General features: G+C 35.3%; 3 protein-coding genes across 4 annotated transcripts in view; 1 reads left to right on the forward strand and 2 right to left on the reverse strand.

Moving 5' to 3' along the window:
- The window catches only part of LOC105339124 (dihydroorotate dehydrogenase (quinone), mitochondrial), a 270339-nt gene that overhangs the window by 185164 nt on the left and 60107 nt on the right, over positions 1 to 25068 (forward strand). The gene's annotated exons all lie outside the window — the stretch shown is intronic.
- LOC105337438 (uncharacterized protein CXorf65 homolog) lies at positions 310 to 7577 on the reverse strand. Its single transcript, XM_011442154.4, has 5 exons — positions 7168 to 7577; positions 5828 to 5914; positions 4367 to 4483; positions 2931 to 3002; positions 310 to 926 (listed from the first exon to the last, which is right to left on the reverse strand). The coding sequence occupies exons 1-5, from the start codon at positions 7214 to 7216 to the stop codon at positions 796 to 798; spliced, it is 456 nt and encodes a 151-aa protein (XP_011440456.1). The 5' UTR covers positions 7217 to 7577; the 3' UTR covers positions 310 to 795.
- On the reverse strand, positions 7281 to 23872 carry LOC105339127 (mitochondrial sodium/calcium exchanger protein). Of its 2 annotated transcripts, none has more exons than XM_034481007.2 (16): positions 23578 to 23872; positions 23154 to 23306; positions 22710 to 22762; positions 22516 to 22573; positions 21938 to 22049; positions 21363 to 21530; positions 20671 to 20772; positions 20485 to 20538; positions 20063 to 20256; positions 19820 to 19952; positions 12701 to 12822; positions 12439 to 12516; positions 11581 to 11656; positions 11255 to 11335; positions 10401 to 10462; positions 7281 to 9908 (listed from the first exon to the last, which is right to left on the reverse strand). In XM_034481007.2, exons 1-16 carry the CDS (start codon positions 23818 to 23820, stop codon positions 9714 to 9716), a joined length of 1884 nt encoding a protein of 627 aa, XP_034336898.2. In that variant the 5' UTR covers positions 23821 to 23872; the 3' UTR covers positions 7281 to 9713. The 2 variants fall into 2 exon arrangements, with proteins under 2 accessions (XP_034336898.2, XP_034336897.2); XM_034481006.2 differs by having other exon boundaries at positions 20063 to 20259.

Consider the following 25068-nt stretch of genomic DNA (forward strand, 5'->3'; position numbering starts at 1 on the left):
TGAATTCTACAGCAAACCGTACGCGCATAATTTTCGCGCATGTAACATTTTTTAATGTTACCCGTTGCTTAGTGCGTTACTAACGCTGAGGGTAATATAAAATATTATTAACTGCGTCTTAACCAATCAGATTTCAGTATTTAACATGAAAGTATAACAAAAACTAATATTATCCTATTTAAGTTCACAAGAGTGACAGTCCAGAGAAAAAACTTTGAAAACCCGGATGTAAAGGCAATTTACAGGCAATTCTCTGTTTCTTAGTATACAAAAGCAAAAAGGCAGTGGATAAACAATCAAACAAAACAATTTGAAAATTGCATAATCTTTTTATTTGATTTCATAACAGAAAACCTTTAATTGCCCTATATAGGCAAGTAATAGTTAAGTTAACATTCAAATGCATATAACCCTTTATACATGTATAATACATGAACCTCATGTCATGACAACTTTAAGTTAACGTACGACAAAACGATATACCATACATGTGTATATCAAAAGTATATAAAAGGAATTGCAAAATAAGTATAAATAACATACGGTTTTAACAAATATGTCCTATAAAAAACATTGTAAGCTTATTAAACGAAATGCTTTATCCTCTATAACCAAGCATTCACTTGCTAAGGACAGTCGGTGTAATGAAATCACAGTTGTAACCATTAGTTTTGTTGTGTACCCTAGGCCACTAGACTTTCTACCCTGTATTTTGATCAGTACCATGATATGATACACAGCTATAGGTCAATAAAAAGTCTTTAATCATATTATCGGAATTCACAGTCGCCAGAACTACTTTTTCTTCTCACTACTTCTTGGCCTCTTTGCAGACTCGTTGCGAGAACTCTTTGGTGTTTTTAATGGTTTGTTGTTTTTCTTTCCTTTTACTCTCGTCTGTGGTCTTGACATCACGCTCAATTTACCTAGTATAGAATGTATGTGTGTTTATAGAATTCTTCTAGTATTAGTACATGTAATATAAGTAGTATCATCTAAGGAAGAGCTATTTTAGTAATTTTTATAATATAATTAAAATAAATATTGCCAATAACTTGGACAAAGAAAGATACATTTTACATGTATGTTTAAATAGTGAAATACATACTATTTTAAAAATTACTGTTAAATTCATTAATGACTGCTTTGAACACAGATGTCAATTAGTCTAAGGAAATGTTAAACTGATCTATATAGATCAGTAAAAATATATATACTGTACAAGCAGTTATTGTAAACATACAATGATGTTCCTATATATACATTGGGCCTTTGCCAATTATTGTAATTGTGTTTGTGCCAATAAAATATTTGTATTTGTATTTCAAATAACTTTATGACATTCTAATCCCTTTTTGTTAGTCTTACGTTGCTTTCAAATCGCATTGAAAAGAATACCAAAATTTAAGTAATCTGTTGCGAACCTTTGCATCATTTATTCGTAAAAGAAATAAAAAGCAAGTTAAAATAAACTTCACTGGGATATGAACTTGGTTGGTCACGTGATCAAATCCTGTGCTTCACAGAGGTTTTGATCACGTACCAACCAAGTTCTTATCCCACTTAACTTTTTAACATTGCTTTTTATTATTTACATTTAAGAAAAGTAAATCGTTCAGAAGATTAATATAACACTATTTTTACGCTTAGAATAATGCAACCGTCAAACGATAAGTTCTTGCGATAATCATTGTGACGTCATATAAAATTAACACAGAATAGAACGTTTTTGTCTTTCTAATGGTTCATATAAGGATGCATTATAAAATGGAAATATAAGTGTTGCATTAAAAATCGCCGTATCATATTTGCACTAATTTTTTTTTAATCTTTCTGGTTTTTAAGGAGGCCGACTTTAGTTTGCATTGCGCATGTTTTTGCGCATTCTAATATAATACAATTGATTTATACTTCTTATGATTTTTTTTCGATATCATTTATAAAATTGAACACAATAAACAAAATACAGATAAAAATATTTAGATTTTTAAAGGACATTTTTATTTTTTACACGATTTTTACGTTGGTATTAGGGGAGCATTGCCATTGCGCTTTTATGACGTCATGATAAAATGAGGCTTTGTAGGAGTACGTTATAAAAAATAACATAAAAGAAAAAGTAAAAATTGTACGCTGTTGAAATTTTATATACAGAATGATGCTATCCTCGAGGACATTTTCCTCATTTTTGGAATGAATCCATTATACCAATCATCATTCGTGATGATCCAAATATATAGCAAAATTTGGTGCATTTTAATATTTTGAGATGGCTCCCACTAAAAACCAGACGGTAGAATTTTGTGTTTTTTACATATAAAGTTGAAGATGATATTACTAATCATATATAACAATTTGAGAGAAAAAAGCTATTGTAGTATTTTTTTAACTGCTTTGATGTGCGGAAAATGACAGTTTCCTATATATTCCTATAGTAAATGTACCTCTATTTTGAGATGGTCCCTAAAAAGAACCAGACCGTCGATTTTCATGAACCTTCGCAAATAAACTAGAGTTGGTTTAAATTACATATGGTTAAAAAATAAAGAGTTATGCTATTGTAGTTTTTCCGCAAAAAAACCCCAAATCGGCCTCCTTAATTGAGATTCTTGTATAAATATCAAGAGCTAAGACATTCTGTACATGGAACTGATTTACCACGGTGTCTCAAAATATGTTTCACAATGAACTACGTTATGTAAATATGTTTGTTTATCATTACAATGCTCGCTTACTTTCAACTGACATTCATTTTACTGATTGGTATAAAAAGTAGAAAGGAAAGAGAATTTTACCACACTTTAAAAATACTCATCTTTATATCTACTACACAGTGTAACTTTTAAATAGACGTTTTAATAAAAGAACCATATTTTTAATGGGTTCTAAGAACACTTAATAAGCAGGATTACACCGCTTGGTTGACTTACCGAATAGCTCTGGGTTGACGTCTCCTAGATTGTTCAGCAGAGACGTATAGTTGTACTTGCCATCTCCAATCTCTGAAATGTAAATACAGGGATTTATTAGAAAAACAAATAATTTAGATAATAAATCATGTACTTTTTATCAGTAAGACCTTCCAATTGTGAGAACATAAATAATATGTTCATCAATGATATTTTAAAGATCGAATCATGAAATCAGAGCAGACGTTTCTATTTTTTAATTTCTTAACAATTTCTGGTTTCTAACGACCGAAAAACAAAGTTTGTGATTCACTGTGAATCAGCATTTGCCAATCTCTACATGTTGAATTATTCATCGTCAAGGCTAAAGGGATTCTTAAGATTAATGTTCTTAGCTATCAGATTTCCCTTTTTCTGTAGATGCACTGACGGAATGAAATTCTTAGTTTGTGTAGAGTGCAATTCTATTGTTCACCAGACGGTGTGGGACAATTATCCAAGGGTACCCGGGAAACAATCGAATTAATGGAATAATCATTGGACAACTGATAACTAAAATTCCATCGGTTTGATAACATTCTGATCTCTGCACGAATTTGATACCGGAGATTTTCTCTATTGCAATGTAATTAACGGGTAGGTGAAATAATTTAATCCGGATAGAAACGGAATCAATGGCGACTTCGCGTTGGTACTCTTCCGATTTAATTCATTGGTTTCCTTTATTAACCATTCCATGCTCTTCGTACAGGATGATGGTATTTTTGGATGCAATGAATAGCTAAGGAACTTTTATGCTAGGGCAAGCTTTAAACATGCTATTTTAATTCTCCGTTCAGGGTCATGTAATGTTAAACTATGTCTTTTACGGCAGTTAGTGAACTACTTAATTCGATTAAAGGGAAAACTGCAGAGAGCATTTAGTTTCTGACTAAATTTAGATGCCCTTTAAGAGATCGGATATTAAATAGATTATCAATTCAAGGTTACAGACATCTTGCACTGAAAATAATTGAATTGAATCCAGCTTTCACTGTGAAAATGTGTATTATTTAGGACTATCCATTGAAACCCGTCCAACACAATGAGTAAAAATAACTCCAGATTTATTTGTTTGTGCAATATATTACCGCAGTATTGGTATCGCTCTACCGGTAAACTTTCTGTCGATCATATTGACAAGCAACAAAAACCCTAATCAAAATATTGATATGTATTCCAATACAAAATTTTCAATATACATGTACAATGGCTTTCACTGATTTTATGTTTCACAGTGAGAGAAATATAACGATCGGAAACGCAAGTGCCAAAAATGTTGAAATGTAATTTGTATATATACATTTTAGTTATTCTTTATTTGACGTGTGTTTGATTGATAGTTATACAGGTCCAAAAGACACTATAAGAGATCATATTTTTCCCTAAAAGATTATCAACTCTGACCAATCACTCACTTTCCACGCGGATTAGTACATAGGTTTCCCTGCCGTTGACCACTTCACTTGCGTATTCCTTGGAACGACCTGACAAATTCTTCACTTGACCGTCCATATCCACTAGGTCAATCAAAACTGGAAATACAGAACATATCAAATCAGATAAACTTCAAATTAAGTTTTAATTAATTAAGTTTTAAGCTTAAAATCTGAAGTGTCGCATGTAGCTAGTGTATAAAGTGTCGCATGTAGCTAGTGTATAAAGTGTCGCATGTAGCTAGTGTATAAAGTGTCGCATGTAGCTAGTGTATAAAGTGTCGCATGTAGCTAGTGTATAAAGTGCAAGATGAGACCGGAATTGAACGGCATTACGGACAGAAACATGAAAGAGGTCATTGTCAGGTGCGAATCATAAACGTAAGGTGCTTTTACAAGTACATTTCCATATACACCTGTTTTCATCAAAAGGCATATACTTTTAGAGCATTCTTAACACATGTGAATTTTGACTTAAGCAGTAGTAATTCAGCTTTAAATTAGCTTTGAAGTCTAGGATTCCAGACGGCCATAACGCAGAAGAACAAAGTAACCAGGGTTATGTCATAGCCTTGATGATCCAATCCGATTATCCCCATTGCATTATCAGTCATGTAAAGCACTTAATGCAGAGGCGCTTCCTTGACTACATTCGATAAAACTTTCAGACCTGAAATGGCGAATTCAATTAAACCCTTGTAATAGAATTGCAGTTATTGTCGTACCCAGTTCAATAGACCCCAACTCTTAATTTCCCTTGTTATAGATATTCAGCCTAAAGTCTGCGATAAAGAATTACAGTGTACTGTAGTTCTGAGTTACTTATATGGTTTATTACCAGCATTTAATAGAAGTGCATGGGTTGTTTACACCTCCCTTTCTCAAGAAGCAGCGACTGATCATTACAAATTAAACGGCTGGCACCGCTATCTAGTAAACTGAGATGTGACCATTACATGTTTCTAGTTGTTGAAATTCTTTTTCGGTTTTTTATTTCACTTTTGATTGTTCACTTGTAACAAAACCAACTGAAAAAAAAACTACTTTAAAAAAACTAATAAAAAATTGTTCTCAAGAACACAGACTCCAACACTGAGGCTTCTTACTCTGTAGGTAAACAAGCGCGTACATGAGAAGATCTACTGCACTTCAACACATTACTTAAAATACGTTGTGCTACATTGAGTTCATTAGTATGATGCAGTAAGTTAATATGTTGCGAGGTGTATGTTGGCAAATATGGAAATACCATGCGACGTCGTGGTAATTAAGACTTGTCACTGAGATAATATCAACGGATTTTACAAATCATATCATGACAATAAGCTGTCACTGCAATGCTAGCCAATTAAGATTTTTCAGTGATGGTCACCATAGAATGTTGCCATAGTAACAAGAGCCGCTGCCGTTTTTCCTGGGCCAAGGTTTTGGTAGGACACTTACTGTCACTATCACAGTTACACTTCTTTCTGATCCACTCCATCAAGGTGTAGCTGGAGCACCAGGGGTTAAAGATGGCCTCCTGGTTATCTGCAAGATAGAGCACGGGCAGACATAAGAACATTAATGACAAATGGAACAATTTATCACGACTGTTATGTCAGACCACTCCGATATTGAAACAGTTATTTATGGCTAATACTGCTGATACATATAGTTTCAGGTAAAGCTAATTCAATGACAATATTAATTATATTTTCATATTAGTGCAAATAGAGACAGAGAAGCTGTAAAACAATCGAAGTCATTTCTTCTCTTTACGAAACACGCCTCAGTGCCTGTCTTCTTTCGCAACGACCAAGGTAAACATCTCTCTAACGCCAAAGAAGGCAATTATCCGTCCTATAGTTTAAATATTTGGGTGGTAAACCCCTTAAGAGCTTCTTGAGAGAAACTAAATATTGATCGAACCTGGTCTTACTCTGTTGAAAATATTAAATCGATTTCAATTTTAATGGATTAGATTGAAATCAGAATAGTAAAGTAGGACATCTCTCTCTCTCTCTCTCTCTCTCTCTCTCTCTCTCTCTCTCTCTCTCTCTCTCTCTCCCCATTGATCTGTACGCTGTTGTAAAAGAACGGCGCTTGGTAATTACAAAAATTATTATTAATGACAAAATTTTATTTCAATTTTATGACAATATAATATTGGTTCTTCAGCAGCAAAACAATTATCGTGAACAAAATAACAACAGCCAGCAAAAGAACCAACAAAGTAGACGTTTATTGCTTCTATCATTCCAAGATAAATTGTAACTTAAGATTCTGTTCGGAGAAAGAAGAAAAGAAAAAATTACAGGTGCATTTCCAACACCGACATTTAAATTCCTTGCCAACGTCAGAGCTGTGTATCCGTAATGAACCATTCTAATACACATATATCACCAGTATGTTCCATAATTACATCTTTATGTTGATTTATCTCTAGAACTTGATTCGAAACAAATCGGGACAAGAGAGTATTATTTTTCCCCTTTCCTTTTTCTAATGGGTTAATTATGAAAGAAAGAGTATCTGTTGCCATTGATTTTCATTTATTATATATATTGTAGTTTGTACATACTGTACATATGTTTTTTCTCTTCACTGTAAATTCAGTTATGAGAATAAAGTTCATTGTCATTGTCATTGTTGCCGAGACGGACCCCAAAGACAAAAAGAGCAGAGTTTGTATTAACTTTCCTACCCATTCCCCATCTTATATTAGCAGTTTAATTAGACTCACGTTCAGACTCAAATAAATGACCGGTCACTCTTAATTATGTTTATATCTAGACACTTACCTCCATACTTGACTCGGATAAATGACTGGTCCCCGTTGTCTGTCATCATGTCCTTGCTCCTATCAATCCAGTTCCATTATATCTCACAACTTTCAAAGTTTCAATAAAAAAAATTCTGAAATTTTCTATATAACAACACTAGTAATAATTCCTACATTCTCCTTGCTGAAGTAAAATTCACAATTTGATCCCTTCGATCAAAATCGGACTTGAATTTCCCGTGAGGTTCTAGGTTTCCACGAGTAGAGGCAGATAATACAGCGGGGGAAACGACTCCTAAATACGATTGTTTGTGTTTTGACCCCTCTTACAGGTAGCAATGCACAGAGGTCGCGCTTGTCTTTATCGTCGTGGTATCAGGTTCGGAAAGCTGTCTTCACGCTTTAACTTGTTTCTTTTAACTATTATAATATATGTCGATGGGGTTTAAATTTTAATTTGTCTACATTCGCTTTGTTTACGCCTATATACCGCTGTTCGCCAATCGCCACAAAGAGGTTCCGCTAGCACAGTAAATTCAGTTTCAGCGAATTAGCGTTTGTCCACATGCACGAGAAGAATGGGCGCTATTGATTATAATAATGCAGGTATATAACTCTATACTCTCGCACTACGTCGGAATTTATTGGGTCATTCGACAAAAACTTCCAACAAAACTTATGACAGCAGTTTACTTAAAGCTTGGATATAATTCCTGCTGTCGTTCATAGTACAAAACTTAATCCATAATAGGATTAGTATCGGATTAACGCGGTAGTTAGGCACGCGCGTGATTAATGACTGACTAATTAATTTACCCTTTTCGTTCTTCATTGAAAGTATATGTTCTAAATATAGAATTATTTGTACAAATTAAGTTCATTTAACAATAGAATTGAACGTAAACAATCAATAAGTCTTAATGAGGATATGCCATTCAATTATCTAAAAGCTCCTTATACACCCGATGAATTCCATTACCTACAGAATACTTATATAAACAGGTAAATAAAAGTACACGGTTGTCAAGGTGAGTCCACTCAAGCTCAGAGCATTAAATCGATGACACTTCAATGTGCACTCGAACACATCCAGACTTTAATAAATTACAACATATACTACTGAAAACAACCTAACAATTTAATTGTATTTTCTTATCACAGATGGATCTTTAATATATATACAGTACAATGTATGACATATAATGCATAATGCTCAACAAAAACCACTTCGTATATATACAAGTACGTAAATATAACAAAGAGCATGGCGACAATGATAAATACGTTTGGCATTCTCACGAGGATTCAAGTCTCTTTTGGTCCCTTATCTTGATAAAAAAAAATTGACCAAACTTTGTCCAAAATTAGACAGGTTAGAAAATTAACCGAGAATTGACAATATATGAAAAATGAATGAAAGGCACTTTAAATATACTAATCAAAACTAAAAACCCGATGTTGGGTAATTTTGCCCCGTTAATTAATTCATAAAGCTACAAAGCTTACAATGTACATGTATACAACAAATCATGTTTTGATTTACTTCAAAATTTAAAGCATTATAAATGCTGCATCATTAAAATCATATTATATTTTAGCACTTTATCAAACTTATACGAAAGTAGAAAAAAGACATCTTGACTCTATAAATCATTTCTAGATGATTCTGAACGTAATTGATTTTAAAACCGATGAACATAAATATTGGCTATTCATGATATCCTACATTGAGTATTTTATGGCCAGCTATATAATGTAGCAATGAATGGACCCAATGGTGCGATCTTCACCGCCACGTACATACAACGTCAAGTTTCACGTTCTTGAAAGTCTCATGTTTTTGGTTTTTAACTACATGTACTACATTACAATAAATCATAAAAAATAAAAATGAAATTAATATTCAACAACACTTCTAATTTTTACTGCTAAAAGATTAGTTCTTCGATGAAGTGAATCTTATAACCAGTGAGATCTCTCCACTATATGACAAGGGTATACCATTAGTGGTTGGCAAAATCTGGTAAACATACACCGGCTTTCTCGCGTTTCAAACTTAGGAAACACATTGAAATACTGACAGGAACTCATAAAATTCACTACGACAAACGTATCTAAATAACAATGTTCATGTCTAATTTGTACAATTAAGCATAACATTAACGAAATCAAATAAATTATTAATAGGCTGCATTGCAGCTGTAAAACACGATTTAAAGGAAACTCTTAATCCGAGTATCAAACATATACCGGTACATGTAGATGCCATATTGAATACTAGTCTAACTAGCAATTTGTAAATTAAATCAACAAATATATACAACATATTCCTTTCCATAAAATCAAGATAAAACTAATATCAAACTCGCTCTATCAATTTTACAAACTAGTTTAAGTGCAAATAAATCCTAAGGTTGTTTTATGATGGTAGGCTTTTTTCTAAACAATAGTAGCTTGAGATCAAAACTGCCTTGACTGAGTATTTCATTCTAAAGAAAATATGGATTTCTCAAGTTAACAAGATGATATAAACCTGTCAAATGTTTAAACATCTCCCTGTATAAATCAGTTAATGTCCGCTGTGATGACGTTAGATTCCGTGAGCAGCGCCACAACAAGAAAGATGACGTACAACACAATAAGTCCGATACCGTAAGGACGTGACATCCGGAATTTCGACAAGGGCACAACAATCAATGACGTCAGCAAACTAAGCGCCAAAAACCCTGCCAACACGTACTCCTCTAGTGTAATTGAAAGCTGCAGAAATAGAAAACCAACGTACACCAATGTACTGAGAGGCGCAATGTGACTTTGCAACTACATGTATCTATCATGGAGACTCGACCACCCCACCCCTTTAAGCATAACAATATTGAGTACGCTGTTGGTCAGTGAAGTACCGATTCAAAGTATAAAAGATACCCCAATACTTAACTTAAATTTTGATAAATGGGTCTTGACTGATACTTTACATAATTATATACAGGTACGGTAAATATGAATTCCTACAATATACATATATATCATAAAATCGACACGATGAAATTAACAGAGCGATTGTTGATATGGGACCGATACAAACATCTTTATCAACACACTGATAAATATTCTGTATATGAACATACATGTATGTAAGAAGACTGAAACAGAGGACTTTATGATACACAATGTTGTTTTTCTTGAAGACTGGATCAGATTAGCCAGACCTTATATTTACATGTTGGTGCATTAATACAAACATAACCTCACCTCATAATCACCTTTCTTTATTGTTGCTATTGTGAATGGAATACCTATACCTAACAATAAATCTTGTCTGCTAAGGAACCAAACATTATGGTAGTAGGATGCCTGTAACACTCTGTATTCTACTGTATAAAATCGATGAGAAAATTATACCATTTTTGTTTGTTAGAAAATTAATATAGTGTATAATTATCTACTTCATGTTTGAAACATTCTAAAGCAAATACAGTCAGCAAAATGAAAAGATAACAAACAGTTATATGGACAATAGAGAAATGTGATAATGCTGTCGAGTACACAATAATACAATGGCATTTATCTTTTGACAGGGTATTTAAATGTTATGCTGTAGATAGAGATAATGTGTTGTATATGTTAAGAGATCTTAATCTAAGCTATCTTTTATTTAGCTGTGTGGAATCTCTAAGTAATTCAAACAATAATTCAAAACATTAGTTCACACCAATATTCCGATGCTGATCACTTAGTCAGATGTGGGTCTGAACCAAAAAATGTATTGGGGGCGATACAAAAATTCCCAGGAGTCAAATTACTTTCCACTTGTTTAAATTTACAAACTTGTGTAAAGGTTTAATCACCCATATAGGCCCTGAAAGAACTGATCAACTAATATATCTAACAAATATGTCATTAAGTTCTACTAAAAGGTTTAAATAAAGTAAATCAAGATCTAATCTTTAATACGTACAAGAAATATTTTTTTCACAGTATCACATCTTTGGAAATTACATAAAAATTTTAACATATATTGAATTTTCCAGACAATCATTATTTCCTGAATAATATTATGGTAACAGCCCCAATCATTTTTATTTTTAGTTTTCATAAAAGGATACTAAACAGAGGTCCTCCGAAACATGCAGATATGCCGATCCTGGGGTAACCTTGTCTGGCCATCACTGTATCAGCTATCAAATCTGCAACCAAAACAAAGAGGCACATAGGCTACATTGCTCACCTGAGTAACAGTCCTTCAGATTGTTTTTTATATTCCTTCTAACATTTTCTTACATTCAATGACAATGCTAACAGCTTCATTAATGACAAATACAGACAACAGCAAGTTTTGATCAGAAAAGCTCACTTCAGCTTTTGACTCCGGTGAGATAAAAATATTTTTACAGGTGTCCAATAAATGTCATCGATTAACTAGTACACAAACCTCCTATACTGTTTCCCCATGCCAGCAGAGTCAGGCCCAAAACAGCATTACTGATACTGAACACAACTCCAAAAGTCTGCAAACAAATTAAAACCTTTATTTTGAAATAATCTTTTATTTTTATTACATATAAAAACTTTTATTATCAAACTTTTTAGTTTTTGTATGCACAGAAAAAAATCTCTCTTAAATAACATATTAATACAATGTACATGTATTTAAAAAATTACTGTCTTTAGGGTCATGCTGGATAAAAGGGAAGCAGACAAATAAAACTGAAATAATACAATGGCATTTTTCAAAGATCACATAATAACACATAAGAAAAATGATAAAGAGAGGAAGGATAAAATGCAGAATCAAACACAATTATTCAGGATGTTTGAAATAGCTATTTGCATGAACAGCTAAGTCATACAGTATATATATCTAAGATCAAAGAGACATCTAATATTTGTTTGTTTTCCTGCTCTACATTCACTGATAGTGGTAGGTGTCTTAATTTCATGCAGCATCAACTCAAGTAAAGACATTAAACTATTTGCATAAAATTTGTATTTTAGTAAAAAGTAAAAGCAAAGCAACATCAATATTGTTTCATGCTAAAACACTCATCATCAATTAGAGAGTTCAAACAAGAACAGCAAGACCTTCTATCATTCATATAAACAAATATTTACCATCCATCAGATTTCTCATTTCATTGCCAATTCAATCAAACTCAGCATGTCGCTACCTCCAAGGGCCATTACTCAGACAAATAACGCATTTAATTCAGCCGCTTGATGATCCCATACAGAAAGTCAAATTTAAGGCATTAATGGAAACTGTGGGATAGAGCTGGTAAAAGTTTGATACCTGTAGAATGTTGACCACCTCATTGGCCACAGAGTAGATCCAGACGACTGCCACCACAAAGCCTACATAGGCAAATAGCTGAAACAAGGAAAAGCAAAATACTAAAATAATTTAAAACTTTGAGAATTTTAATAATTTATGCATTTTTTTTCCAAAATGCAAGACAAAATAAATAATTCCCAAAGAATAACTAAATAATTAAATATGTAAAAAAAAAAATCCTATAAATGTATATCATAATGTATGTAAACATGATAATCACCGGGTGATACTTGGGTTGCTGGTCGTTTTTAGAGGTGAAGAAGACAAGGAGACTGAGAGCTACTCCAATAATGAGAACCAGTGCCCACACAGGGAAGCTGCCACCAATGGTGTTCAGGCCCACTGTAATCAATGCAAAATATAATTAAAGTCCCTCATAATCAGAAGCATTTAAATGCAAAAATGGTGCACTGTAATTTGAAACAATATGAAATGATGGTCATCTGTAAACACACCAAATGGTGATGATGGCGCACTGTAATTATAACAAATTATAATGATGGTCCACTGTAATCAGAAACAGTATGAAATAATGGTCATCTGTAATCACACCAAACGGTGATGATGGTGCACTGTAATTATAACAAAATATAATGATGGTCCACTGTAATCAGAGACAATATGTAATAATGGTCCAATAAATATGAAAAAGTATGTAATGATGTTCCACTGTAATCATCACAAAATATAATTAAAAAGCACCATAATCATAACAAAATGTAATAAAACTACTTGTGACAATCACTGTTCATATCGAACACACCCGATTTTATTTTTCCCATAATTCTTTGCAACGTGCTTGGCCGACGCTAACAATAGGCGCTAAGATATACCCGGCCGAGCTGTCCAGCGATAAAGACGTGCTTAGTGTGTGAAGGGGGTATTGTGTTAGAAGCCTGTGTGGCATGTTTTAGTTTCACAAGTTCAGCATTTGACGCGGACACGGATAGCTGACCGTGTGTCATATTGTTGATGTTGATGACGACGATGATGTTATGGTGATGTCGATGACTACGATGATGATGATGGTCATGTCGATGATGATGGTGTAGATGATGTCGTTCATGGTGAAGTCGATGACGATGCGATGTTCATGTTGATGACGACGATGATGTTATGGTGATGATGACGACGACGATGATGATGGTCATGTCGATGAAGATGATGTAGATGATGTCGTTCATGGTGACGTCGGTGATGATTATGAAGTAGATGATTATGGTGATGACGATGATGTCTATTATGATTATGGTGTTGTAGGCGATGGTGTTGACGATAGTGTCGATGATTATGATGGCGATGGTGATGATGATGATTGTGGTGACGAAACTACTCTAGTTGTGGTTGTCCGTAGTTGGTCCAGGACTACAGCCCCGGAGATTCGGACACTCTTCTAATTTATTTTTGGTCATTTGTATAAACATCATATTTTTTCTTGTTGAGTGAAAGGTGTGTGAGTGTTTGTGTGGTTTAGTGTTTATATTTCTATCTTTTCTTTCTTTCTCTTATTTTTTTTGTTATTAAATTTTGTTAAATTTAAGATGTCTTGTTGTTGTTTGGAGTAGCCTCCGCTCATCCCGTTACAATTGGTGGCAGCGGTGGGATGAGTTGACTCCTCCAGATACTACAAGATATCTTTATAAGTGAACAATTGCCAAGGTTTATTTTATTTTTCATTTTTTGATCTTTTTTGTAGTACATGTAAGAGCAAGTGTAGGTCGTTGTTTCCTTTTCCCTTGGTGAGTACATTACGTTAGGCAGATTGTTTTGTTAAAAGTTGAGAAGTTAGTCCCTTTATGAGATAATTTTGAGGTAAGTTGGTCTGTCAGTCAATGCACCATGTCTACTGTCAAGGAGATGCTGGAGCTACTTGAAGTGGGGACCAAGATGGGGATGAAGGATGAAGACCTTCAACAATTCGTGAAGGACGAACAGGCCAGAATGCGGGACGAACGTGAGAAACATAGAGTCGAGAGACAGGAGGAGAGAGACCGCGACTTCAAACTACAGATGGAGGAGAAAGACCGCGACTTCAAACTACAGATGGAGAAAGAGCGCGCCGCAAGAGAACATGATGAGCGAGAGCACGCCCGATTGATAGAAGAAAAGAGACATCAGCAAAAACTAGAAGAACTGGAACTTGATCACAAACTGCAACTCGAGAGATCTCACATGAATCCGAGTGTTGTGACTAAAGAGGAGAAAGAAACTTCTCAAGTGATAAAAGGACCAAAACTTCCTCCGTTTGAGGATTCGAAAGACAACATTGACGCGTACATTCAAAGATTTGAGATATACGCAACAACGCAGAAATGGAATAAAGACACGTGGGGGACTCATCTTAGCGCATTACTCAAAGGAAAGGCACTGGATGTGTTCGCAAGACTCTCACCCGAAACAGCACTTGATTTCAACGAGTTGAAGAACTCCCTGTTGAAACGATTTGACATGACGGAGGACGGTTTCCGCAAGAAGTTCCGATTTTCAAAACCAGACGGAAGTGAAACTTTTATGCAATTTTCTACCAGACTGGACAGTTACCTTGAGCGGTGGATTCAGCTGTCTAAGACTAACAAGACATTCGATGATCTGAAGGACTTGTTCTTACGTGAACAGTTTTTATTGTGTTGCTCGAAAGAACTTGCCTTATTCCTAAAGGAGAGGATTCCTACTTCGATCCAAGACATGGCGCGATACGCGGACCAGTTTGCTGAGGCCAGAACAGTGACATCTTCTTCACTTACGCAAAAACCGCTCTTTGACAGACGACAGCAGTCCGATAGACAACCGCCGTACAAAGATTCCGTGCAACAAAACCAATCTGGAAATGCAGTGAAGTGTTATGAGTGCGGACGACAAGGACATAAAGCCTTTAACTGCAACTTCCGCAAAAGTCCGAATAACAGGCCGTTTAATTCGAGCGAGAAACAAGAAACAACACCGAAACATACTTACCCTAGTGATTTTCAACGTGGGTCGTACAATAATGGGAACCATGGATATCCAGGACGCGGTAGAGGTCGCCAAGGAGCCGCGAGTGTCGTCGAGAAACATGGAAACTTACCGTGTGTTGGTGATTCGGTTGCTTTCTGTGAAACGGAAATGCCAGTTGTGAAAGGATGTGTTGGCAATAAACTAGTGACTGTGCTAAGAGACACAGGTTGTAGTGGTGCCGTTATTCGTAGAGAACTGGTAAACGATGATCAACTAACAGGGACATCTCAACGATGCAAGTTAGCAGACGGTCGTATTATTGATTCAGATGTGGCTAGAATTGATGTCGATACTCCTTACTTTACCGGAAGTGTTGATGCTTGGTGCTTTGATTCGCCTTCGTACGATCTTATTCTTGGTAATATTCGTGGAGTAAGGAAACCACATGAACCAAATCCAGCCTGGATTCATTCCGTTGAAAACATAGCAGCTGTTGAAACGCGTGCGCAACTGAAAAAGAAACAGTCTCCATACAAACCATTGAAAGTACCGGAAGCAATACGGGATGTATCGCCGGAGGATATCTTACAAGAACAACGAAACGACGAGACACTGAAAAAGTTATGGAGCTTAGCTGAGAGTGGACAGCTTAAACATTTCAGTGACGGCGGATTTTCAAAAATGTGTGAACGGAAGCAAATGTTGTTCAGAGAATTTTGCAGTCCCAAAGTGTCCAGTGGAAAACTTTTCCGACAGTTAATCGTTCCTCGGAAATACAGAACTATCGTCATGAAGATAGCACATGAAACGCTGATGGGTGGTCATCTGGGATCAAAGAAAACAACCGACAGAGTAGTGTCCGAATTTTACTGGCCAGGAATTCAGTCAGACATTAGACGGTTTTGCAGATCATGTGACGTGTGTCAGCGGACTATTCCGAAAGGAAAAGTACCTGCAGTACCGTTAGGACAGATGGATTACAAGATCGATATGGGAGGCAAGCTGAAAACTTTCCACGCAAATCTTCTTAAGAAGTATGTTGAACGAGATACATTGAACTGTGGTGTTTTGTCAACATGTGCAATTTCACTCATAGACTTTAGTGACCTAGATGATGATGAACAACAGGACTCTATTCTTATGCCACCTGTTACTCAAACCGAAACAGCAAAGGACATAAAGTTTGCAGACAGACTAACACCAGATCAGTTGGAAACTGCTAAATCACTGTGTGATTCGTTCTCAGATGTATTTACGGATATACCTGGAATGACGAACTTAGTGGAGCATAAGATTGTTGTGACATCGTCTGAACCTGTGCGTGTGAAACCATATCCAATTCCGTTCAGTACAGAGAAAACAATTACAGAAGAAGTTCAGAAAATGCTACAGTTGAATGTGATTGAGCCATCATCTTCCCCTTATTCAGCTCCAGTTGTCATAGCTCGGAAGAAAGATGGAACGAATCGATTTTGCATTGATTATAGACGACTGAACTGTGCTACGGTATTTGATGCAGAACCAATGCCCAGTCCAGAAAGCATATTTTCCAAAATGACCGGAAAGAAGTTTGTGTCAAAGATAGACTTAAGCAAAGGATACTGGCAAGTACCGATGGCTGACGAGAGTAAGCCGCTTACAGCCTTTTCCACACCATCCGGATTGTACCAATTCAGGACAATGCCGTTTGGTCTTGTAAACGCGCCGGCAACATTTAGTCGTATGATGAGAAAACTACTTCAAGGTATGAACGGCGTAGAAAACTTTATCGATGATGTCATTGTTTTTACAGATACCTTTGAAGAACATCTACACATACTGAAGACTGTGTTCGAACGACTCAGAGATGCGGGACTTGCGGCCAGACCGACAAAATGTTTCATCGGATTTGACAAGATTGACTGTTTGGGACATATGGTGGGCAACAAGTGTCTAGAACCAGAACAGGACAAGATTGATGCAGTCAGAAATGCGCCAATACCACAAACCAAGAAACAGGTTCGTGCCTTCCTAGGCTTAGCAGGATTCTACAGAAAGTTTATTCCGAATTTCTCTGCGATAGCCATTCCACTTTCTGATCTTACGAAGAAGGGCCAACCAAATAAAGTTATTTGGACTGAAAGTCAGCAACGAGCTTTTGATACATTGAAACACATGTTATCAGAAAGGCCAATATTGAAGTTGCCAGAATTTAATGAAACCTTCATTTTACGCACGGACGCTGCAGATGATGGGATAGGTGCTGTGCTGTTACAGATGGAGGATGACGAGAAACTACCCGTAGCGTACGCCAGTAGGAAACTTCAACCAAGAGAAAAGGCATACGCTGTTATCGAGAAGGAGTGTTTGGCGGTAGTGTGGGGAATACAGAAGTTCCACCAGTACCTTTATGGACGCGAGTTTCTACTTGAAACTGATCACCAACCCCTGACCTACCTTAACAAAGCAAAGACAGAGAACTCCAGACTGATGCGTTGGGCTTTGCAGCTTCAGCCATACCGCTTTAGGATCATTGCAATCAAAGGAAGCGACAATGTGGGTGCGGATTACCTGAGTCGTCAGTGAGATGTATAGTAGACAGTACAGGTATGTATATAGGTTTTATTGTAAATACGTGAGAATTTTCAAAATTCAGTGATTGTTTATTTGAAATTGCAGGACAATTTTTTAAGGGGGGAGGTGTGTGACAATCACTGTTCATATCGAACACACCCGATTTTATTTTTCCCATAATTCTTTGCAACGTGCTTGGCCGACGCTAACAATAGGCGCTAAGATATACCCGGCCGAGCTGTCCAGCGATAAAGACGTGCTTAGTGTGTGAAGGGGGTATCGTGTTAGAAGCCTGTGTGGCATGTTTTAGTTTCACAAGTTCAGCATTTGACGCGGACACGGATAGCTGACCGTGTGTCATATTGTTGATGTTGATGACGACGATGATGTTATGGTGATGTCGATGACTACGATGATGATGATGGTCATGTCGATGATGATGGTGTAGATGATGTCGTTCATGGTGAAGTCGATGACGATGCGATGTTCATGTTGATGACGACGATGATGTTATGGTGATGATGACGACGACGATGATGATGGTCATGTCGATGAAGATGATGTAGATGATGTCGTTCATGGTGACGTCGGTGATGATTATGAAGTAGATGATTATGGTGATGACGATGATGTCTATTATGATTATGGTGTTGTAGGCGATGGTGTTGACGATAGTGTCGATGATTATGATGGCGATGGTGATGATGATGATTGTGGTGACGAAACTACTCTAGTTGTGGTTGTCCGTAGTTGGTCCAGGACTACAGCCCCGGAGATTCGGACACTCTTCTAATTTATTTTTGGTCATTTGTATAAACATCATATTTTTTCTTGTTGAGTGAAAGGTGTGTGAGTGTTTGTGTGGTTTAGTGTTTATATTTCTATCTTTTCTTTCTTTCTCTTATTTTTTTTGTTATTAAATTTTGTTAAATTTAAGATGTCTTGTTGTTGTTTGGAGTAGCCTCCGCTCATCCCGTTACACTACTGTAATCAGACACAAAATGTGGTAAAATTTCATTGCATTCAGACACAAATAGTTATAAAACCCCATTGTAATTAGAATCAAACTGTAAGAAAACCCCACTGTAATCAGTAATAGAATGTAAAAAATGTCCAGGTAACCAGACACAACATGTATTGAAACTCCACTGTAATCAGTTACAAAATTCAATGAAAATAAACTGTAATCAGAAACAGAATGTTATAAAAACCAACTGTAATAAGACAAATGAAATGATAATCAATCAAAATCAGATATAGAATAAATCAAAGGTCCGATGTAATAAGAAACAACATGTAATGAAACCCCACTATAATTGGACATAAATTGTAAGAAAAGTCAGACATAAAATTTAAGAAAGTTCACTGTAATCAGAAACAATTCATAACCATATGAAGCCTTACGGGCACGAAACATATTCTTTTATGACCACACTTTGAATGGCCTCTCTGAAAAATAAACATTTGGAGTTTTAACAACATAGAGCTGAAAGGCAGCACATGATGAGTGAATTATTTAAGCAGTAAAACACAGTGGAAGAGTATGTACAATTAATAGAGGAAATTATATTTAAAATGTAAACAAACATGTACTGAATGTTTTTTGCCCAGTCAGGTGCAAATATATAGTAAACATTCTAGGTTTTATTTATATTTAAAGGAATGTAAAAATTGTATTATCTGATTAAATTAGGGGTCTAAACAAATAAAGTTTAAAAACTGAATCTTTAAAAATCAAAACTGCAAGTTACATTGACAATGACATGGCTACCATTTAACCAGAATCCCACTAAAGTGACTAAAAACTGAAAACATCCAACGAAATTTCCTAGCAACAAAGAAGAGAGCAGACCTTTTGTGGCAAGAGAGGCAAACAATAGTCCTGTGGTCAGCTGTAGAGAATTAAGGTAGCGGTTCCACTTGTGAAGTTCTTCATCATAATCTACTACAGGTGTTGTAATTACTAGCAGGAAAACCATCGGACACTGTAAAATACAACCAAATAAGCAGCATGATAAATTAATTAACACACACTCATTTAAGAATACAATTCTTAAAATGATATTTCATTTAGAAATTTATGGTCAATATATACCTTGAACACTTCATAAATTTTTTTGATTAGGTTCATTTCTGGCCAGTTTTCGGTATCTATTGGATTAATGGCATATAGGAATTGCTGGAATGGACTCGGATCCTCGGGACTACTCTCCATACTCTCTGTGGAGATGTTTACATTGCCTCTTGTTTCTGAGCGTAAACTGGACAACAGGGGCTTACTCTCAGAACCTGCTGGTAAAGGTGCATTCATGTTTTTATGATTTTGATAAATACATGTTTGCACTGAGTGTGAAACATCAATGGCAACTACATGTGGTCAAACAATCAAAATGATTCGTAAGATTCCACAAATCAAATAAGAATTTTGGTTATTCAATCAAACTTTAAGTCTTAAACAGTTAAGTTCCTGTATAGAAACATATTTGGATATTTTGGAATAGAGCTAAAAAGTTTTACCGCTGTCTCCTGTTTCCTCTACATCACTAGCTGTTTCATCTTTATCTTCATTTTCTGCAATCAAGAAATTAAGACATATCCAACAAGATTTTAAAATTACAACAGAAAACACTTCCTCTGTTTTAATGACATGAATTTGTATGTTGACAATGTTATTAACAGACAGTAACAGACAGAATCACTCACTGACTGTGATTTCTCCAATGACATCAGGTGTCTTGAATCTCTGATAGATGTATCTCCCCAGCACCACAACCAACACATAGACAATGTACAGCAGGATAAAGCCTACAACACATGCCAGATACACACACAAATCATACATTTGGACATGTTTCAAATGTATTCCCTCACTCCTTATCTTGTCCATAGAACCTGAATGTTTTCTACACAAATTTTATCTGACCTGAAGTTTGCATTTTTAGCAATTTGAGACTAAGGGAAGCCAAATGAACAGGAAGTAATGTCAAGGTCAAAGGAAAGGTCCTTGTAAACAGAAACAAAATTTGCATTGCTCCTCTGTATTTTGAAGCTTGAGCAAAATACTTGGATCACAAGCTTTGTACAGTTGTCAGCTTAAACCCACTACATACATGTACATGTACAGTGTGTGGTTGGACATAGAAGTCTTGACTCTCAAACACTCACATACTTAAATTACAGCTTCTTTATTTATATTCATAATATTGTTTAATTCATTTAATAAACTAATGTTAATAATATTACAATTCAACTTTGCCGCAATTTACAATTTTTTAAAGGAAGATATTACTCTAATTGTTTGAATTTATCATATTGTGCTCAACTTTTCTGAGAGTGACTATTTGTCACTATTATGTATTACCGGTATATAGATATATATCTCAGGTTCAGTTTACCTATAGCTTCTATTTTAGTGATCTTTTTGTCCCACATTACACTGAATGTCCAGAAAACAGCTGCCAAATAGAAAACAATGTCTCGGAGAAACGGTCTCTGCATGGCATTAAATGGGTGAATGATAGCAATAGTGCCTGCCACTACAGCGGTAACAAACACACCGGCCCCTGAAACAGAGGGTCAGGAACTCAAATGTAATTACACCGAATATCAAATCGATGGTATGAAATAAATTCATCTACACACTATAAATCTACATGACATTAGAAATACTACATGTAGTTACTGGCTGAAAAATGTCTGATATACATGAAATTTTTTTACATGTATGTATAGTTCAGATCTACATTTTCATTTAATGCCGATAATATATAATATTTATCTCCTTTTTTCCTCAGTCTATTGTAATTGTAACTTCAAAGACTTTAAGAGTGGAATGTGTTATCTAGATCACTAGAGTTATATTTGTTTAGTTTTATTATATCTGTTATTTCTACATTCTTTATTCACTACATTCATTCAGCTGGATGCTCTCTAATTAGTATTGTTCAACTATCAAACAGGCAATACAAACCAAATAACGCTCCAAAAGCCAGGCCTGCCTCTCCATTCTTAGCATTGCCAATGGCTGCAATAGCAGAGAAAATGTCTGGTGCTCCATTACCGAAGGCAAGGAAAGTCACCCCCTGTACACAGGTCAAGGAACACCCGACAAGGAGCAATACTTGCACGTGTTATCATTGTACAAGTAGTATTTTTACTACTGTCTTATTTTTTTGGTTTTTCAGTCTTAAAAAATATCCCACATAATTTTTTGGAAGTGATACATTGGGTTTTGTAATTTATAGAGTACCTCAAGTTATGACCTTTGTGTAAAGACTATCACTATGAAATGTGCTTTATATTTCTTTGATTGAATGGCCAATTCAAAATACAAAGTGTAAAATATTTAAATAAATTACAATTTTTATACATTCAAATTAATCTAAAACAAGTAAATAAATGCTGATCCTAGTTAATTGAAATTAATTTCATTTCAAAGTTTTGTTTATCATTTAAATTTGCAAAGAATGGAGAAGAGAGATGTACAAGAATCATCTTTAACCTAAATAACAACAGAATGTTCAGTTTCTGCTCCTTAACAAAGGATACAGCAATGTTATGGCTGAGATGCAGGGTCTTTGATATGACTGTCAATGCAGGGCAAAAACTAAAAAAAACATGGAAAACAATATCTTACAAACATGCAATTACCCTGCTTGGTTACAGAGAGAGAGAGAGAGAGAGAGAGAGAGAGAGAGAGAAAGATGTTTCTCGTAGAATTAAGCGCAATGGTATGTACTTACTAATCATCTGCTGTGATGGCCAGGCCAATAAACAAGAACAGCCACCAAATAAACTGCAAAAAACCCATTCAGGGATGCATTAATTCAAAGTAATTCACACTGAATCATTCACTTATTATTTTTTTTTATGCTCTCAAGCTTATCAGAGTAGTTAACCTACAAACAGGTGCAGCTCTAACAACTAAAAACAACTGCAGACTTTGAAAAGAACCTGTAACACAATATATTTTGTGTCTCATATGTAGATTATACATGTAGATTTGTCATTAACAGGGTGTAACATATACATGCAGCTTTCGATTGGCCAACAGGAGCCAGCAGAATCAATAATTTTGAAATACACCTGTTGGTGGGCACGTAAAGTAAATTATATTCTAAGGTTATAAGAGCATATTTACATAATTTATATACATGGTTATATATGACAATTGATATAAACCATACCAAAATCACAAGAGCCAGTGGCAGAAGGGAAGGAGTGAACTGGCAGTAAGCAAAAACTGTGTAGTCAACAAACCCCTCGTCAACAGAACAATCATCCGTCGTCTTTGTGAAATCACAGCGCATTGATTTGTTCACTTTGTGAACATCACTGCACTGTAAAACAAAAGTTTAAAAATGTCATTTTACTTTGTCAGGATAAGCTGTGACCCATTTAAAAAAAAAAATTCTTTTCTGACACTTTGTGCTATTATTATAATAATAAGGTTTAAATTAGGCCAAGCTACTTCTTTTCTGAGTGATAAAAACCCCATCATTAATCAGTGTTGATAATTGTTTTATGTGACAGGAGCCCTATATATAAATTTTTACACTAAGTAAACCTGTCTTCAAATAGATAAAATAATATTTCATCAAAATAGCATACATCTGCGTCTGAATCAGAATCATTTCCAAACAGGCTGTATCCAGAGCCATTGGTCCATCCATCGGCACCAGTATCGCTGTACCATAGGAGGGCCCGTAACACAGAACTGTCAACATTGAGACGCTCGGGATCGGAGTCCACAGATGCAACGACGGGTACACCTTTCTTCAGAACTGTCAGCAAGACGACAATTAAACTGGAGAGCGCCAGTAAGACGATGCTTAAAGGTGAAAAACGCTTCATGCTTGGTAAACTCGATTTTCCATTACATTGTTGACAATGATTTTACTGTCTATACTCAGTCTAGACGGGACTCCCAAAACGGAGTTAACTCCCAAAACGGAGTCTTTGGCTCCATCATGCATTGCGGTAAAATGGCGTTTCTAATGTAAACATTGTATGAGTTATGCCCCTTAGTTCTAAATAAATCTCTAAAATTGGCCAAAACACGACAAAAATTAATTTTAAACTTTCAAAAACATTTCTGAACGTTTATTTGTCATATTTATGTCAAATGTTCATAACTGTTTACTTGTATTACGTAAGATTAATTTTTAAAATGAAAAATCCACCCATATCTTCGATCGCGCATAACTATAACTTTTCAGAAATAAATTAAATGCTTGGATATGATTATTTATCATTGTTTGTTGAAATATAGTCTCATTTACATCATTTTCAGGCTTAATTACTTAATTATCTTCAATAATTATGCATTTAATATGGTTAACTAACATCGGAAACGCCGCGAGCGATTATAATTGTTTTAATGATATTTATCTGTTTAATTTAAAGAGTTATTGTATCTAGAATGACAATTTGTTGAATTTTCTAGGTTTTTAAACTACCAATTCTATTTTTTCAAAACAAATAAGACGTTTTTAATCATCGCTAGAGCAGCTAGTTTTTGTTAGTAGTCGGGGCCCTTTTCGTTTATGCACTTATCAATTTGTGTTTTTGGTGACTTTAAATTGTAACACAATACGAAGAAAGTACAATTTAATGCAATTTACCTTTTAGTAACGATAATATTCCATGAAAAACACAAAAATATCACTTTTTAAGCATCGTCCAAACATCCAACTTCGGAGATAAATAACTTTCTTAAGTGCAAATAAACACCTATTTCGTGCAAATACGATCGATAGTAAATTATATCCTGGGTCTTTTAAAACATGTTAGAAGTCTGCCAACACATGCAGCACTTTGCAAGATGATTTCTCGTGGACCCCATGTTTTCATCGAAAAATTGCCATTTTTTGTACAAGTGCGCATGCGTAGACTCCCAAAACGGAGTCCAAAATACTTGCAGAAATTCACTTCCGTTGACTCCGTTTTGGGAGTCCGTCTAGACTGATACTTCCCTCCTTGTGGTCACATGCTGATTGAACTCCGACCCCGAGAAAATGTAAACAAACCGAAGTTACTCCTCTTTTGCCATATACGGGAAATGAAATAGACTTTTCCGGGGGCGGGGTCTTATAATAATTA

This window comes from Magallana gigas, chromosome 3, assembly GCF_963853765.1.
Source record: "Magallana gigas chromosome 3, xbMagGiga1.1, whole genome shotgun sequence".
Classification (NCBI taxonomy): domain Eukaryota; kingdom Metazoa; phylum Mollusca; class Bivalvia; order Ostreida; family Ostreidae; genus Magallana; species Magallana gigas.

What these genes read in the sequence shown, in the direction of transcription:
- LOC105337438 (XM_011442154.4), bottom strand. Translation starts at nt 7,216, where the DNA reads ATGATGACAGACAACGGGGACCAGTCATTTATCCGAGTCAAGTATGGA. An exon ending in TATCCGAGTCAAGTATGGAG is followed by an intron (nt 5,915 to 7,167) that starts GTAAGTGTCTAG and finishes TCTATCTTGCAG; the next exon opens with ATAACCAGGAGGCCATCTTT. An exon ending in TGTACTAATCCGCGTGGAAA is followed by an intron (nt 3,003 to 4,366) that starts GTGAGTGATTGG and finishes TTTACATTTCAG; the next exon opens with AGATTGGAGATGGCAAGTAC.
- LOC105339127 (XM_034481006.2), bottom strand. Translation starts at nt 23,820, where the DNA reads ATGAAGCGTTTTTCACCTTTAAGCATCGTCTTACTGGCGCTCTCCAGT. An exon ending in AAATTTATGAAGTGTTCAAG is followed by an intron (nt 19,953 to 20,062) that starts GTATATATTGAC and finishes TGTATTTTACAG; the next exon opens with TGTCCGATGGTTTTCCTGCT. An exon ending in TAAAGAAAGGTGATTATGAG is followed by an intron (nt 9,909 to 10,400) that starts GTGAGGTTATGT and finishes CTATTTCTGCAG; the next exon opens with CTTTCAATTACACTAGAGGA.